Source organism: Acomys minous (assembly GCF_964271855.1).
Source record: "Acomys minous genome assembly, chromosome: 6".
NCBI classification, from domain to species: Eukaryota; Metazoa; Chordata; class Mammalia; order Rodentia; family Muridae; genus Acomys; species Acomys minous.
Genome location: NC_140487.1, coordinates 124509903 through 124523975, shown reverse-complemented (window position 1 = coordinate 124523975; position 14073 = coordinate 124509903). Strand labels below are relative to the sequence as shown.

Here is a 14073-nt window from a genome sequence, read left to right as displayed (position 1 = left end):
CTCATGTTGTGACTACGTGGGTGGCAGCCAGGTAGCTAGTGTTCCTCATCCTCACAATTACCTTTGCATTTTAAATACAAAGTGTGTACACGTTAAATAATTAGTAAAGTATGTACCCGGCTTTGAATACAGGTCTTTTTAACATTGTTCTTGAGGTTTCCTAGAGAGTCATAAACAAATGTCTGTTCATCCTAGGTAGAGCATGGCCACAGACCAAAGTACTGTTAAACAAAGGCTGACTTGGCAAACCAGGGAGTTTATTGAACTTATATCCAGAGCATGGGTGACCCCAAAACAGCCACATCACCAAAACCATCCCTCCCCAGCATGAGTGTGAAGTTTATAGTGGAGCCCTGCACTCCCTTCAGTCCTTCCTGCACTGTGTAGTTACTCATCGCCTCTGAGAACCCGGGACAGCTGAGATGAGACAGTATAGAGCTGGGGAGAACGTGTAGGAAGGAGCTTGGGGTCTACAGTGAGGGGTGGAAACTCTCCCCGCTTTCCCTGTGAGCAGGTGTCAGTAGGCCCCATCTTAAAGGTCCCTTGTGAGCAGTCACAGCTCTCTCCTTATGCTTGTGGCCCAGCATTCCACAGCCATGATGAAATAGCTCTCTCACGCTCCTTTAATCCCAGCACTCTGGAGGCAGAGGCAGGAGGATCTAGCCTGGTCTACAAAGAGAGTCCGGGACAGCCAGGGCTGTTACACAGAGACTCCCAGTCTCAAAAAACAACAACAAAAAAAGACATCACCCTGAAGTATGTATGAGCAGCTGAGGGAGCTATCAGAGATACGTGATTCAAACATGTATTCCTGAAGTATAAGAAAGGCCCACACGTCCTTTAATCCCAGCACTTGGGAGGCAGAGGCAGGTGGGTCTCTGACTGAGTTCGAGGCCAGCCTGATCTACAAAGCGAGTCCAGCCAAGTTTATAGACATAGAAACCCTGTCTCAAAAACTCCAAAAACAAAAAACTAAAAAAGAAAGAAAGAAAGGCCCACATTAGCCTGTGGTGGCAGTGCACACCTTTAATCCCAGCACTTGGGAGAGGCAGGTGGGTCACTGTGAGTTTGAGGCCAGCCTGGTCTACAAAGCAAGTCAAGAGCAGCCAAGGCTACATAAAGAAACCCTGTCTCGATAATAGTAGTAATAAATAAATAAATAAGAAAGGCCCACACTAAAGGAAGTTTTCTTTCCACACTGGAGCACTGAGAACTGTTGATGTTATTTATATAAAACTGTGTTTCTCTTAGCTTATCTCTTAACCCAGGCATCACACAAATAATTGAGACTCTTTTATAATACAAGGTTTCTGAGCAGTTCAAGTCTGTTCTTAGCCCTCTGTGCTATTTTGTCTTGCTCCCAGCAAACATCCCGGCAATACTCGGACTTTGCAGCTTTCCTTGGCTCCAGCTCCCTCCTCCTCATCTTCCTTGCAGCTACCCGTAGGCTCAATCCTCTCTTCCTCTCCTGACCCCTCCTCCCCTGGCTGGCAGGAAGTCCAGCCCTAGTCTCTGCCCTGCTCATCAACTAGTTGTAAGCTGTTTTATTGACATAATGGGGACAATTGGGGAGCAGGTTCACACACGCTTAGACAGGAAATCAGAATTTAAATCACACGATAACCTTATGCCTATAGAGAACCCAAATAGTTTTTCTGTGTTAGTTTTTTAAATTATATAGTGGACTGGCAAGCCAGGGCTGTAATATTATATGGCTTTGAGTTAGTTTCAGTCTGCAGTATTCTCTTCAATTCCTTTCTCTTTATTATGTGTATGGGCGTTTTGCCTGCATCTACCTGTGCACCCACATGTATGTCTGGTACCCACAGAAGCCAGAGGAGGGCACCAGATCCCCTGAGAACTGGAGTTAGGGGTGGCTGTGAGCTGCTGTGTGTGACTGGAATCTAACCAGGTTTCTCTGCTGCAGCAGCCGGAGCCCTCGGCCCACACTGCAGATAGAGTGACGTCACACTCTGCCCCAGCCCTTGAGTCTCTGGACTGTCAGGTTTCTCCCTTGCTCTTTAAGGAATTTTGCCAGATAAAGGACTTTTGGTTAAGGATTTTTTTTTTCTTTAAGCACTTGGACTATATCAACTCTCTGCCTTCTGGTATGACTATTTGGTTATAATGTGTCTGGTGTGTGCCCTGTGTGTGATGGCTGTGGTGGGGCTTGTTATAATATGTCTGGTGTGTCCCTCTGAGCTGATCCCATTTGGAGGCCATAGAGCCTCTTGGGTGCTATGTTTGTGACTTCATTAAATGTGGAAGACATTCAGCCTTATGTTTTCACACACACCCTTGCCTTTCTTTCCTCTCTGGTTCCTTTGACAGTTGTCAGTCCACTCAGACCAGAGAAGCTTCCAGCACAGCTCACTTTGTCCATCGTTTTCCTTCTGACGACAGTGTCCCTTTCCTAGTCTTCAAGATCTCAGTTCCTGTTTCTCCCCAAATGTGTCTTTGACTTCCTCCAGTGAGGTGTTTTCATCTGTTTTGTCTTTCTCTGGTACAGAATTTTTTGGTAGTCTCTTTGTAGGTGTCCTCTTACTTCATCGATGCTTCCGCTTTGTTCATGTATGTCCTTTCTGTGCCTTCTGTCCTAGTCAGGGCTCTGTTGTGCCAGAAGCACTGTAAGCAAAGCCTCAGGAGGAGAGGATGTGTCTCACCTCACAGGTCCCAGCCCGCCAGCCTGTTAGGGCAGAACTCAGCAGGAGCTGGTGTGGAGGCCATGAAGGACACTGCTTACTGGTTTGCCTCCCCCACCCCCCAGTGGCTTGCTCAGCCTGCTGTCTCATAGCATCCAGGGCCACAGCCCAGGGATGGCACCACCCACAGTGAGCTGGGCTCTCTCACGTCAGTCACTGATCAGGAAAATGCCCCCACAGACTTGCCTACAGACCAGCCTGATAGAGGCATTTTCTCAGTTGAGATTCCCACTTCCCAGATATGTCTAGGTTTGTGTCAAGTTGACAAAAACCAAGCAGTAAGTCTTCCCTTAATTCAGCGTTTTCCTTGTTTTCAAACTCTCTAGATGACACTAACCTCAAATAACACACTTACCTTTGTTCTCTTGGAGACCTGTGTCACCTGTGAAGACAGAAGTTCAGTCGGTGACACTGCAGAGGTTCAGGAACAGCACCCAGCAGGAGACTCCAGTTGAGCAACAGCGAAGATGCCCGTTCACACCCTCTGCAGGTCACGTGGGACACAGATGTCTCTGTTACCTCGCCAAAGTCTTAAATGACAGTCCTCCACATGAAGACCTTCCCTGGCTTTGGTTCCATTTTGGGTTTTGGTAGCACTGGGATCCAACCCAGGGCCTTGCACATACTAGGCCAGGACTCTGCTGCTGACCTGGATCCCCAGCCCTTCCTTCTTTGGTTTTTAACAGAAGACATTTTCCCAAAGCAGGAGTATGCATAGGCTCTTGTTCCTGATACTAAAACTGCCCGTGAGAAGCCTTCCCTAGCTTAGCTGTCGTCTGAAGACGTCGGCTTGCCCCTGGAGAGGTATGTGTCTGACAAAAGTGGATTTCAGAGTCATCCTGAATAAGCTGCCACAAGAATGGGTCCCACGCCCTCGTCTCTCTTGTTTTGTTCTGTTGTTACAAGATCATTTTCCCATTAGAGTACTTGAAGTTCTGTCTGTAGATCATGTGGTTCTCACAACATTTTCCATGAACTTCCACATTGATCTGAGCTCTGTGCAGCATGGTGCTCCCTGGTTACGATGAGACATTCCAGCTTCTCACACTAGAGTGCATGCTTCCCTAGGAAATGTGGGGATCGTGCTTTTGATTGTTCAGCCCATTCTTGTCCACACACTTCCTGTTGATAACAGCCTTTCACGGGAGCTCTTCCCCTAAGCTCTGTCTGCCAGGACAGGGCTTAGGCTTTGGAGGATTGAAGTTAAGCCTTGCATGTTAAAAAAGCCTCTTACTCACCTAGTAGCATTTTTTAAGGTTTTTTTTTAATAAGTTTTAAAAATTACATTAGTGTTATTCTGGAGGTGTGTGTGCTCAGGCTTAGTAAAACTAAGTTAACTTTTCCTTTTCACCGACTTTCACCAAGAGCTCTCCATGCTGACCCGAGTCTGATTGGCACTGCCTTTTGTTTGCCCTTGAACCGGGGCTAAGTGTGTGGGGCCTGCGTAGTGAGCGACTACACTTTGTGGAGCTTGGTGACCCCAGCCTTCAGGAACTGCAGAGTCCCATGAGTCAGTGCTGTCCAAGCAGTTCCATCTCAGGAAGTGAGGGGATTGTTAACGTGTTTGTGCGCTCACTGCCCAGTACGCTAGCCTAGAGAAGCCCAAGGTCCCTTCTTCAAGTTGGACTGACTGTGGGACCCACACCGTGCCCGTCAGAGGAAGGGCCTGACAGGAGGAGAGCTTGCAGTGACCTTTTACTCTATCACTTCCAGAAACCTGACTCTTCTTTCTCTCTCTCTCCCTCTCCCTCCCTCTCTCTCTCTCTCTCTCTCTCTCTCTCTCCACCTTCCTTCCTTTCTTTCATTATTGTTGTTGTTACTTTTGTTTTGTTTTAGGAAAACACTTTTTCCTCCTCTGACAGTGTATAGCGGTTGAGCCGTGTTCTGTCTTTGTGGTCAGGACAAGGCCTAAGCACAGCTGGGCCCTGGGCTCCTGCTCTGTGCCTCAGACTTCTTGGCATGTTGTGGAATGTTGTGGTATTCACTTGTCCCATACACGTGTTCCTGCTGTGTGACTAGAGACGTCTCAGAGCCTCCTCCACCCTGGTAGTTGAGTGGTTATGGAGGCCCCCGTTGGTCAGGTTGGCCTTCTCTAGAAGGCTCTGCTGTTTGGAGTACCAGCATCACCCTGCATTCATGTACACGCACATCAGACCTGACGTCTTCTGGTAAGAGAGGCCCTGTGCTGTTGGTTCTGGATACCTGTTTCCTCCCCAGTTCTATATTTCTTTCCTTAGTCCACATCATACGGCGTCTGCATTATGTCAGGCTTGATTTGAAACTGGTGCTTGTAGTCAGGTCTGTAAAGTCCTTTACCAAGTTTCGCCTTTGCTTGGACACCGTCAGTGCACCCAGCAATCCCTGCTGCTGAGTGCCCGTCCAGCAGAGGTCGCTGCCCCCCATGGGGGCCATACCCAGTGGAACTGTTGTTGCAGCTTACTGACTTTTGTATTAATGACTAGAGGATTGATAATAAAAGTCTGCATTGTACACTTCAATGTTTACATAAGTTTTTTTCCCTTCAAAGCTTTACTTTCTGGGGTCAGAGGTCAATTTTTCTGAAAACAGATGTTGTGTGGATGGATTAAGTGAGACATGGTCATAACTCACAACGGGGTAAACTTTAACCAGATTGGCAATTGGCTTATAATTAACTGTGAATTTGCTTGTACTCAGTGGATATTAATCTTTTCATTGGGTATCTTTCTTGAATAAAAACAATAAATGGTGTATGTGTGAAAATGAAGAATACTCTCCATTGTGTAAGCAAGCCTTGAGCGTGCATGGTGTCTGCCAGAGCTGCTTCTGCGATCCATGAAGGTCAGCATCACCACCCTCAGGAATGTTGGCCATGTGTTGGTCTCTGTTCCTACTCTAGAAGACAGAGGCATCTGTTGGTATGTTTTGTCCTCATTTTAGCACTGAGAAGAATTCACTGGGTCCTAGATGTCTGTATGTGTAAACATACGTATAATGCTGCTAATTTATGCCAGTGTAGTAAAATTATAAAAATCATTCCTGAAACTTGTACAAAGTCTGATTGTTAGTTAGAGCAAAAATCTAGACATCAAAATAAGGAGCCTGACCCCGGAGCCAGCTAGGCTTTAGGTCTCACATCTTTCCAGTCACTCCTCTCTTTCTCTGATGACAGCAGCAAGACCAACACGCCCAGCGTTGACTGTGTCGCCTCCAGTTGAGCTAGTGTAAATGCTCTGTAGGAATTGTCTCGCCTGCATGGCCTGGGGCGTCCAAACAAGGTCATTTACAGGCTGCCACGGGTGCACATGGAATGCTAGTCTATTTGCACACTTGTGGGTCTTAAAGATTAATAGCCTGGATTCCATTCCACAGCCTGAATCCCTGCATCAGCTCTAAGAGCACAGGGTGTTCTGCCTTTGTTAGCTGAAGGGAACCGAGTTCCCATCACTTAGAGCAGTCAGCTGTGACACTGAAGCTCACAGAGACTGAGAACGGGGAGGTCTTCAAGCGCTCAGCGCTCCAGCCGCTAAGAGCAAGGATCTGAGCACACCTACTTGCTGGCGAGAAACAGTTCCGACCTTACCTGGCCCTCACCGCTGCTGGCACCTTTGCATTAGAGCTTTTCAAGCTCTGGTAGTGCCTTCCTGGGGGGCTGCAGCTTAGCAGAGTGAGCTGGTTCCAACCCCAGCACCAACCAACACTGGACACGGTGACATCTGCTTGCACACCTAGCACTCAGGACGTGGTGGGCAGGAGAATCAGGAATTCCAGATTGTTGCAGGGTACATGAGACTCTTGCCCCCTACCCCCAAAATCAACTTATATATTCATTTTTGTAATGGTTGAGAAGATGTCATAACAAAGTAATTTGTTTTTAAATCACTTGTGACTTCAGAGGCTTCTGGCCCAGTCTTTCTCTTTATGCCTTTTTCTTCTCACTCACGCTGTGCACTCCTTTGATACCCTCACTGAGACATTTTCTCCCATCTTGCAGTGTCCGTGACAGAACAGAGACTTCACATAGCTAGCTAGGCAGCCTCTCTGCCACTGAGCTACCCCTCCAGCCCAACTTGTGAATTTCCAAGAAACTCTAAATATAAATGGGAGAGCGGGTTATAGATTTTCAGGATGAACATATAAGTAAACTGTGTGGTGCTTGTGAGATATAGAGGATTTATTTCTCATAACACTGAAGAACAGGGTGACGGTAGCCTGAGTTTTTTTTTTCTTCAGACATCTTCCTTTTTAGTTTTCTAAGGTGGTGGTTCTGAGGAGACCAATCACTGGTTGTCTCTCTTCAAATGCAGTATTTCCAGAAGCATTCAGAGGCAACCCTGTGTTGCTTGTGTTGTTTCCTGGCTCTTGCCAGAAGACGACTCAGTACAGTGTTAGAATCTTGCCCAGAGAAAGCCTGAAACCAGAAGTCCAGAACAGTAGGTAAGTGACCCTGAATTCAGACTCCACAGTGGGGCTCCTGGGGGTCTCTCAAGCTCTTAACCTGCCTGATCAACCCAGTCGTTGCCTCGAGTTCCCCTAACCTCTCAGTGACCTTTGTGTGAGGGGTTTCTGTCAGTAAGCGCTTCTAGATATTTGCCTTCTGGGTAACATGGATCTTTTCTGTTAAAATTGCCTTGTTTTAAAGGTTGAGCCGTAGTTTTCTTTTTATTCTAAAATAAAGTAGGGACATCTTACACATACAGTTTTTGGCCTTACGGATAATCTTTGAACTGGATGTCTTTATGTTAGCTTGACACAAACTAGACTCATAGTTAGGAGGAAGCCTCAATTGAGTAAATGCTTCCTACCTGCAGGCAAGCCTGTTGTAGGGCATTTTCTTAATTAGTAATTGTTGTGGGAGGGCCATCTGGGTGGTGGCCCTGCATTCTATAAGAAAGCAGGCTGAACTAGCCATGAGAAGCAGGCCAGTAAGCAGCACCCCCATGTCTCTGCATCAGCTCCTGCCTCCAGGTTTCTGCCCTGTTTGAGTTCCTGTCCTGACTTCCTTCAGTGATTTTTTAAAAAAAAGTGATATGGAAACAGCAGGCGAATAAACCCTTTTTTCCCCAGGTTGCTTTGGTCATGGTGTTCCATCACAGCAATAGCATCCGTAACTAAGACAATCCCCCTGTTTAGAGAAACATGAACATCTGAGTGATAGCCTCTCACTGGCTGCACACAGAACCCATATTGTTCCCTATTGCTGGGATTTCCTGTCAGGGTGATTGATGCCAGGGTGCTGGTGGTGATTACAGCAACAGAGGCGTCTCTGGTCCAGGTGGGTGGGAAGTGCTTGTTTAATGGTCCATGAATGTTGGTCTCATGATTTCTTGGGAGACATGAACACCGACTGCCAGGGCAGAAGGAAAGCCCAGGGGGGACCCCATCTCCACTAACTGCACAGCATTTCTGTGTGTGCCGTCACTTGCTCCCTGCCTTACCCTTGACACACTCCTCATCCTGGGAAGGATCACATCATCCTTCAGTTCCCTTCCCATGGTGCCTTGTGCTGCCCCACAATGACTAATGTGTCAATCCCCTGCAGACCTGCAGGTTTGATTAGGTGGTCCTGTGGGCGGAGACTGCATTTCTGACGCCGCTGTCCTGGCGATGGCAGCACTCGGGGCCATGCCCCAGAGCAGTGCACCTCACCTGCTTCTCCTTTCTCTGACCCGCTATATAATTTACCCAGAACAGGTGCTGCTCAGGGTTTGTTATGGTTGCATAGTCTGTGAATCGGTTTAGAAAGCTGCTGCTTGGGAAGAATGCTGGCTAATTATTTTAAGGTGTGACTTACTTAGTACAGCTTTTGCTGGGCGTAGTGGCGCACGCCTTTAAACCTCAGCACTTGGGAGGCAGAGGCAGGCAGATCGCTGTGAGTTCAAGGCCAGCCTGGTCTACAAAGCGAGTCCAGGACAGCCAAGACTACATAGACCCTGTCTTGAAAAAATGAAAAACAAAACAAAACAAAAACAGAAGTTCAGCTTTCCTTACCTTCCTCGGGCTTCCCCTCGGGGTGGGAGTATCAGCACTGGCATCTGGAAAAGTTTGACACCGTCTCGTCAGGCCTACCATCCTGCTTTATGTTTCCTTTCATTTTAAGCAGGGAGTCATCGTGTATACCAGGCTGGCCTCATGTAGACCAGGCTGGCCCCACAGAGATCCACCTGCAGCGCTTGCCTGCTTATTTTAAAGCACGGAGTCTAAGGTTGCAAGGCTGGGGGTGCCTCATAGTGCACTGGCTGCCCAGGCTTGAGGACCGAAGCCCAGATCCCCAGAACCTGTGGAGAAGCCGGCTGGGCGCAAGGCCACCTGGGTAGCACTCGGAAGCTTAGCTCAAACATCTGGAGTGAGAAGGCCCAGGCTCAGGTAGTGTAGAGAGCTGGAGAAAAACTCCCAGTGTCAACGGTGGGGCCCCTCCACATGGGCCCACATGCATACAGGCACACCACACATGCATACAGGCACACCACACATGCATACAGGCACACCACACATGCAAAGAAGAAAAAACAGAACGTCCCTAAGTTGTGTCTCGTCTCCAGTCCCTTCCGCACTGAGGCAGTATGCACCTGAATGCAGACAAGGATTCTGACCTGAGAGTTCTAGGCTTTCCTCACTAACTGCTGATAGTTTGTCATATACAGCTGGACTGTCAGCCAGCAGTGCCCGCCGTAAGTCTCTCCACCCTTACCCAGATGCCCTGAGCACTAGTCAGTGTGTGGAGACTCATCAAAGCCGCTCTTTCCCATCACTCTGTCTGCTGAGATGGGGTCTCAGCTGGCCTGAGACTCCCGGGTTTACGCATGTGAGTCCCCGCGCCTGTGTTGTTTATTGTTCTGACCTGCTGGACAGTTCACTTGCATTCTTTAAAACCGATTCTTCAAAGTCACCCCGAGAGGCTGGTATTTGTTAGTGGTGGTTTGGGTTAGGGGTTTTTATATAATTTTACTATGTAGCCTAGACTTGCCTCAAGTCTAGCGGAAGTACAGACAGAGGATGGTAGAATAGGCTAAGGAGGGTTTTAGGAAACGTTATTTCATACCATTCAGCTCTATAGAGCTTTCTCCTAGAGGGCAAATTTAGTAGCTATGGAATCTACCCATAAGTCCATGAATGCCGTTACCTGCTTCCCTGAGGCCTTCACCTGCCTCTGCTTCCCTGAGGCCTTCACCTGCCTCTGTGCCCACTGTCGGCCGCACTGTCTGCAGGAGAGCGGTCCTCTCCAGCTCCTCCAGCACCAGGCGAGCATCTTCTTCGAGCTCTGTGGGTTAGAGACAGACAAATAGCCCACCCTGGCCTTCACCTGGCTGTTTCTGTTCCCTGTCTTTGCTGACTACCGGGAACAGGGAAGTGGATACTGGAATGCCAAACGAGGTGTTTGTGATCTGTCACAGTGGCACTCAGCAGAAATAAAGGTGCAGCACAAGCCGTCACTTGTGGGGCACCCCTCCCTGCCATTGTGGGCACCCTACCACCTGCCGTGAGCAGGAGGCTGAGCAGTGCCACAAGACCCCAAATGCTAGTTTGGCTCAGATTTGTCCTCATCTCCACTTCTTCACTGTTACCTGTCGCCCCTTGCTTTGAGGTTTCTGAACGCAAGGCAGAAGAGGAGGATTGTGTACGTTCCTACAGGGAAGTGAAAGGCAGCGTCTCTACTGCACCTCTCAGTGGGAATTCACTTGAAGTTTCATTGTGACTTCTGTGTGAAATGTGATCGACACCCAAGGTGTATGAGGTATCTGTGGTAAGTGAGGGAAATATGGTAAATGCGTGTAAGGTATGTATGGTAAGTCTACTTGAGGTGTGTGCTGTGTGCAAGCTGTGTATGGTGTGTGGTATGAGCTGTAAGTACATGCAACATGTGTGTCAAAAGCATGTGAGGAGTGATATTTATGGTAGCAGATGTAAGTGTATAAGGTGTATGTGCTAAGTGTGCAGGGTGTGTGGTAAATGTACTGGGTGGGTATGCTAAGTGCATGCAAGAAGTGTGTGACCAGTGCGGTCTGGCAGTGGGACGTGTGTCTTGAGTAGGTGCCAGCGCGTTGAGATGCTCTGGGAGTCTGGCTGACAGGTCCTCATCTGCAGCCTTCATGGAAGACAGTGAACAGTGCACTGCAAAGGCGTCAGAGCACGCGCCCGTGGCCCTGGGAGACTACCTTCACGTGTTGATGGTGTGTAAATGGGAGGATGTTTGTGGAGAAACAAATCTGAGGAAAAAATTTTGACAAAGCCCTAAGCTTCCACCTGTTTGGAATTTAAATAAGAGGCTGCCCTCGCCTCAGCTTTTTCCTTGAAGACCTGTAAAGTGGCATTGATATCTGAGCACTCCTGATCTCTTTTTGCAGTGTGTACTGGCTCTTTTAAAACGACAGATTTTGATTCCTGCCTGGCTTTGGCCAACAGGCTAAGTGCCGGTGTGACTTCAGTGACCCCAGCAGCTGACTGACAGGATGTGAGTGATGCTCAGAAGTGATGAGCTCGCTGGAGGGAGACCGAGGCAGAGACTAGAAAGTGTAACCACAGTGGCTTGGGAGAGAACCCACTGAGGACAGTGCCTGAAAGCACCAAAAGCAGGGGCCGGGGAGCTGACTCAGCAGAGGGAGGTTGCTTGCCGCCCAGCCTGCCCACATACTGGAGAACAAGCTTCTTCAGTGGTCCTCTGGCCTCCTCATCTGGACCCTGGTGTGTGTGCATGCACACACAGCAAATGTAAAGGAAATTTTGTTTTAAGTAGCCAAAACTAAATATTAAACCCAGTTAAATTTCATTATGGAATCTAATACATGACCTGATTCCAAATTAAGAGGTTGTGGTAAAATTTCCTTTTCTTTTTTTTTTTTTTTTAATTTAACTTGGACATGAATAGAACATTATGCCAAAAGGAAACCAGGCATACTTGCATATCTGTGAGGTCCTCAGCTTCAGCTGCCATTCTGTTCCATATAATGCAACCAAGTGAATGCTTCGTAGCTCATAACAACAGCACAGTTCTAGGCTATAGTTGGGGAAACCACGCCTCTACTCAGCCAGTTCATTCAAAAATTGGTCTCATGTTTTAAACAGTCCAGCTTTTATAAACAAAACCAGCCACAACAACAGTCTGAGGTGAATTCATTTGTGACATGAAATAAGCAATTCCTTTAGGGCAGACTGTGACCATTGCTAAATCTAAGGCACACCGTAAGGGTCCCCCGATGTGACCATTGCTAAATCTAAGGCACACCGTAAGGGTCCCCCGATGTGACCATTGCTAAATCTAAGGCACACCGTAAGGGTCCCCCAAGCCTCCCTCTGAAGCGTAGCTATACCTACAGAAGACCCCTTTTACCCAGAATCCCATTCCTGGTCCTGAGTGGCACCTAAACTCATGCAAAAAAAACAGTCACCTCACCTGGAAGCAGAAGAGACCTTTCACTTGTGTCAGTGACCGGAAGGGACAGGAGTGGGTTCAAGAGTCCTATGAAGAGCAGGCAGCAAAAGGTCAGCCGGTCCATGACGGTGGGGAGAAGTCCTGCCGGTGTCTGCTCTGGGGAACGTCCGACTCGCCTCACTGAGGGATTGCCCGTTTTATCCATCATCCTGTGACCTCATATGTCCCCTCCAAAAACATAAAATGAATTTATTGGCTGGGGAGGCTAAAAGGCAATCACTTTGCATTGATGCAATTTCTCAAAGTAACAATTCATAGACGATAAATTGACTGGCTTTGTTGACTGGCGTACAAAGTGGGCATTCTATAAAGCAATGCAAAGTTTATAAAAAGTAACTCAGCAGTAAATCACAGGTGGAAGACAGGGACAGATGTGACGTGGCCAAGGCAGAAGGACAAGGATTTATGAGTTGTAGCAGAAGTGATGTGGGGTGTGATGCGAAATAGCTCAGCTTCCTTTAAAAAAAAAAAAAAGAAAGAAAGAAAATGTTTTTCACTAGTGAATAGATGAGTTGTCATGTATTAAACCAGTTGTTTGAAATAGCAAAGGCATACATACAGCAAGCATTGCTCAAGCCCAACACGTGTGTTTGGTGGTATGTAAGAGCACAAGCCCTCAGGATTTCCTTAAGGCTGGCCAGTGCTCACCAGGGAGGACTGAAGGACATCCCCGCGCTGCCTGGCCACAGACCCAACTCCACTCAGCCCAGCAAACCCATCAAAGTGCTGCTGTTAGCAACTAGCTCGCAGCACCTCAGTGTGTGTGTGTGCACATGTGTGGATGCATGTGTGTGAGTGTGTGTGTGTGTGTGTGTTTGTGTGTGTGAGGTAGCAGACAACTGCAGTCCAACATGCCACAGGCAAGAGGACCCTGGCTTTAAGGCCAGTCTAGACTACATTCATGAGTCTTCATTCAATGTGCAAGTACCCAGTTTTAAACCTAAAGCCCCAGTTGAGTCTGTAAGTTAGTAGGTGACACACAATAATTACAGGAAAATGGCAATAAAAGAGAGTCGGTCCAACACTTGTCATATGGGGTTGGTATGGAATATTATGAAGCTGAAAGTAGTTGCTTTAGGATAAAGAGATTGTTTCTTTTCCTAAAACACTATGCTACAGGCTAGGGTGCAGCGCACTTGGAGTGCTTGTGTGAGGTCCTGGGCTCAGCCTTCAGCACTGGATAAACCAGGTCCGTTGGTATAGATAGGCCAGTAATCCCAACACTTGAGAAATGGAGGCAAGGGGACCGGAAGTTCAAGGTCTGTGCATCTTTTGTCTGTGCTGGGGCCAGGTCAGGAAGCAGAGGCAGGCAGATCTCTGAGTTTGAGGCCAACTTGGTCTACAAAGTGAGTTCCAGAACTACACAGAGAAACCCTATCTTAAAAAATAAAAACAAGCCAGGCGTGGTGGTGCATGGCTTTAATCCCAGCACTCAGGAGGCAGAGGCAAGCAGATCGCTGTGAGTTCGAGGCCAGCCTGGACTACAAAGTAAGTCCAGGACACTCAAGGCTACACAGAGAAACCCTGTCTCGAAAAACCAAAATAAATAAATAATAATAAAAATAAATAAAACCAAAGCCAGGCATGGTGGCACATGCCTTTAATCCCAGCACTTGGGAGGCAGAGGCAGGCGGATTGCTGTGAGTTCAAAGCCAGCCTGGTCTACAAAGTCTAGAACAGTGAGGCTACACATAGAAACCCTGTCTCAGAAAACCAAAAAGTAATAAATAAAAATAAAAACAAACCAAAGCCAAAAACTCTGTGATGGAATGTTTGCATATATGCAGTCTGTGCACATATTCATGTAAATCGTCCGTGTTCTGCCATTCTCAACAGGTGGGGAGCAGGCCAAACAACCTAGGGGGTCTTTGGGTGACCCTTAAGGACAGTTCTAGAGGGAGGCAGCAGCAAAGTCACACTTTTCCCTCCCCCAGAGGCTGGTTGCTTGCCAAGCTTTGTCAT

The 14073-nt window shown here is 47.8% G+C and overlaps 2 protein-coding genes across 6 annotated transcripts in view; one reads left to right on the top strand and one right to left on the bottom strand.

Moving 5' to 3' along the window:
- PER3 (period circadian regulator 3) overlaps nucleotides 1-5200 on the top strand; it is a 42668-nt gene extending 37468 nt beyond the window's left edge. For all 5 annotated transcript variants that reach the window (XM_084784676.1, XM_084784674.1, XM_084784675.1 and 2 more), the window contains one exon: nucleotides 3074-5200. In XM_084784676.1, the coding sequence (XP_084640802.1) occupies nucleotides 3074-3157 (84 nt within the window). In that variant the 3' untranslated portion in view covers nucleotides 3158-5200. The remainder of the gene's footprint in view (nucleotides 1-3073) is intronic.
- A 1645-nt stretch (nucleotides 5201-6845) lies between these two features.
- On the bottom strand, nucleotides 6846-12239 carry UTS2 (urotensin 2). The gene is made up of 4 exons (XM_084787560.1): nucleotides 12073-12239; nucleotides 9805-9942; nucleotides 8673-8716; nucleotides 6846-7092 (listed from the first exon to the last, which is right to left on the bottom strand). The coding sequence occupies exons 1-4, from the start codon at nucleotides 12173-12175 to the stop codon at nucleotides 6979-6981; spliced, it is 399 nt and encodes a 132-aa protein (XP_084643686.1). The 5' UTR covers nucleotides 12176-12239; the 3' UTR covers nucleotides 6846-6978.
- Between the last annotated feature and the right edge of the window lie 1834 nt (nucleotides 12240-14073).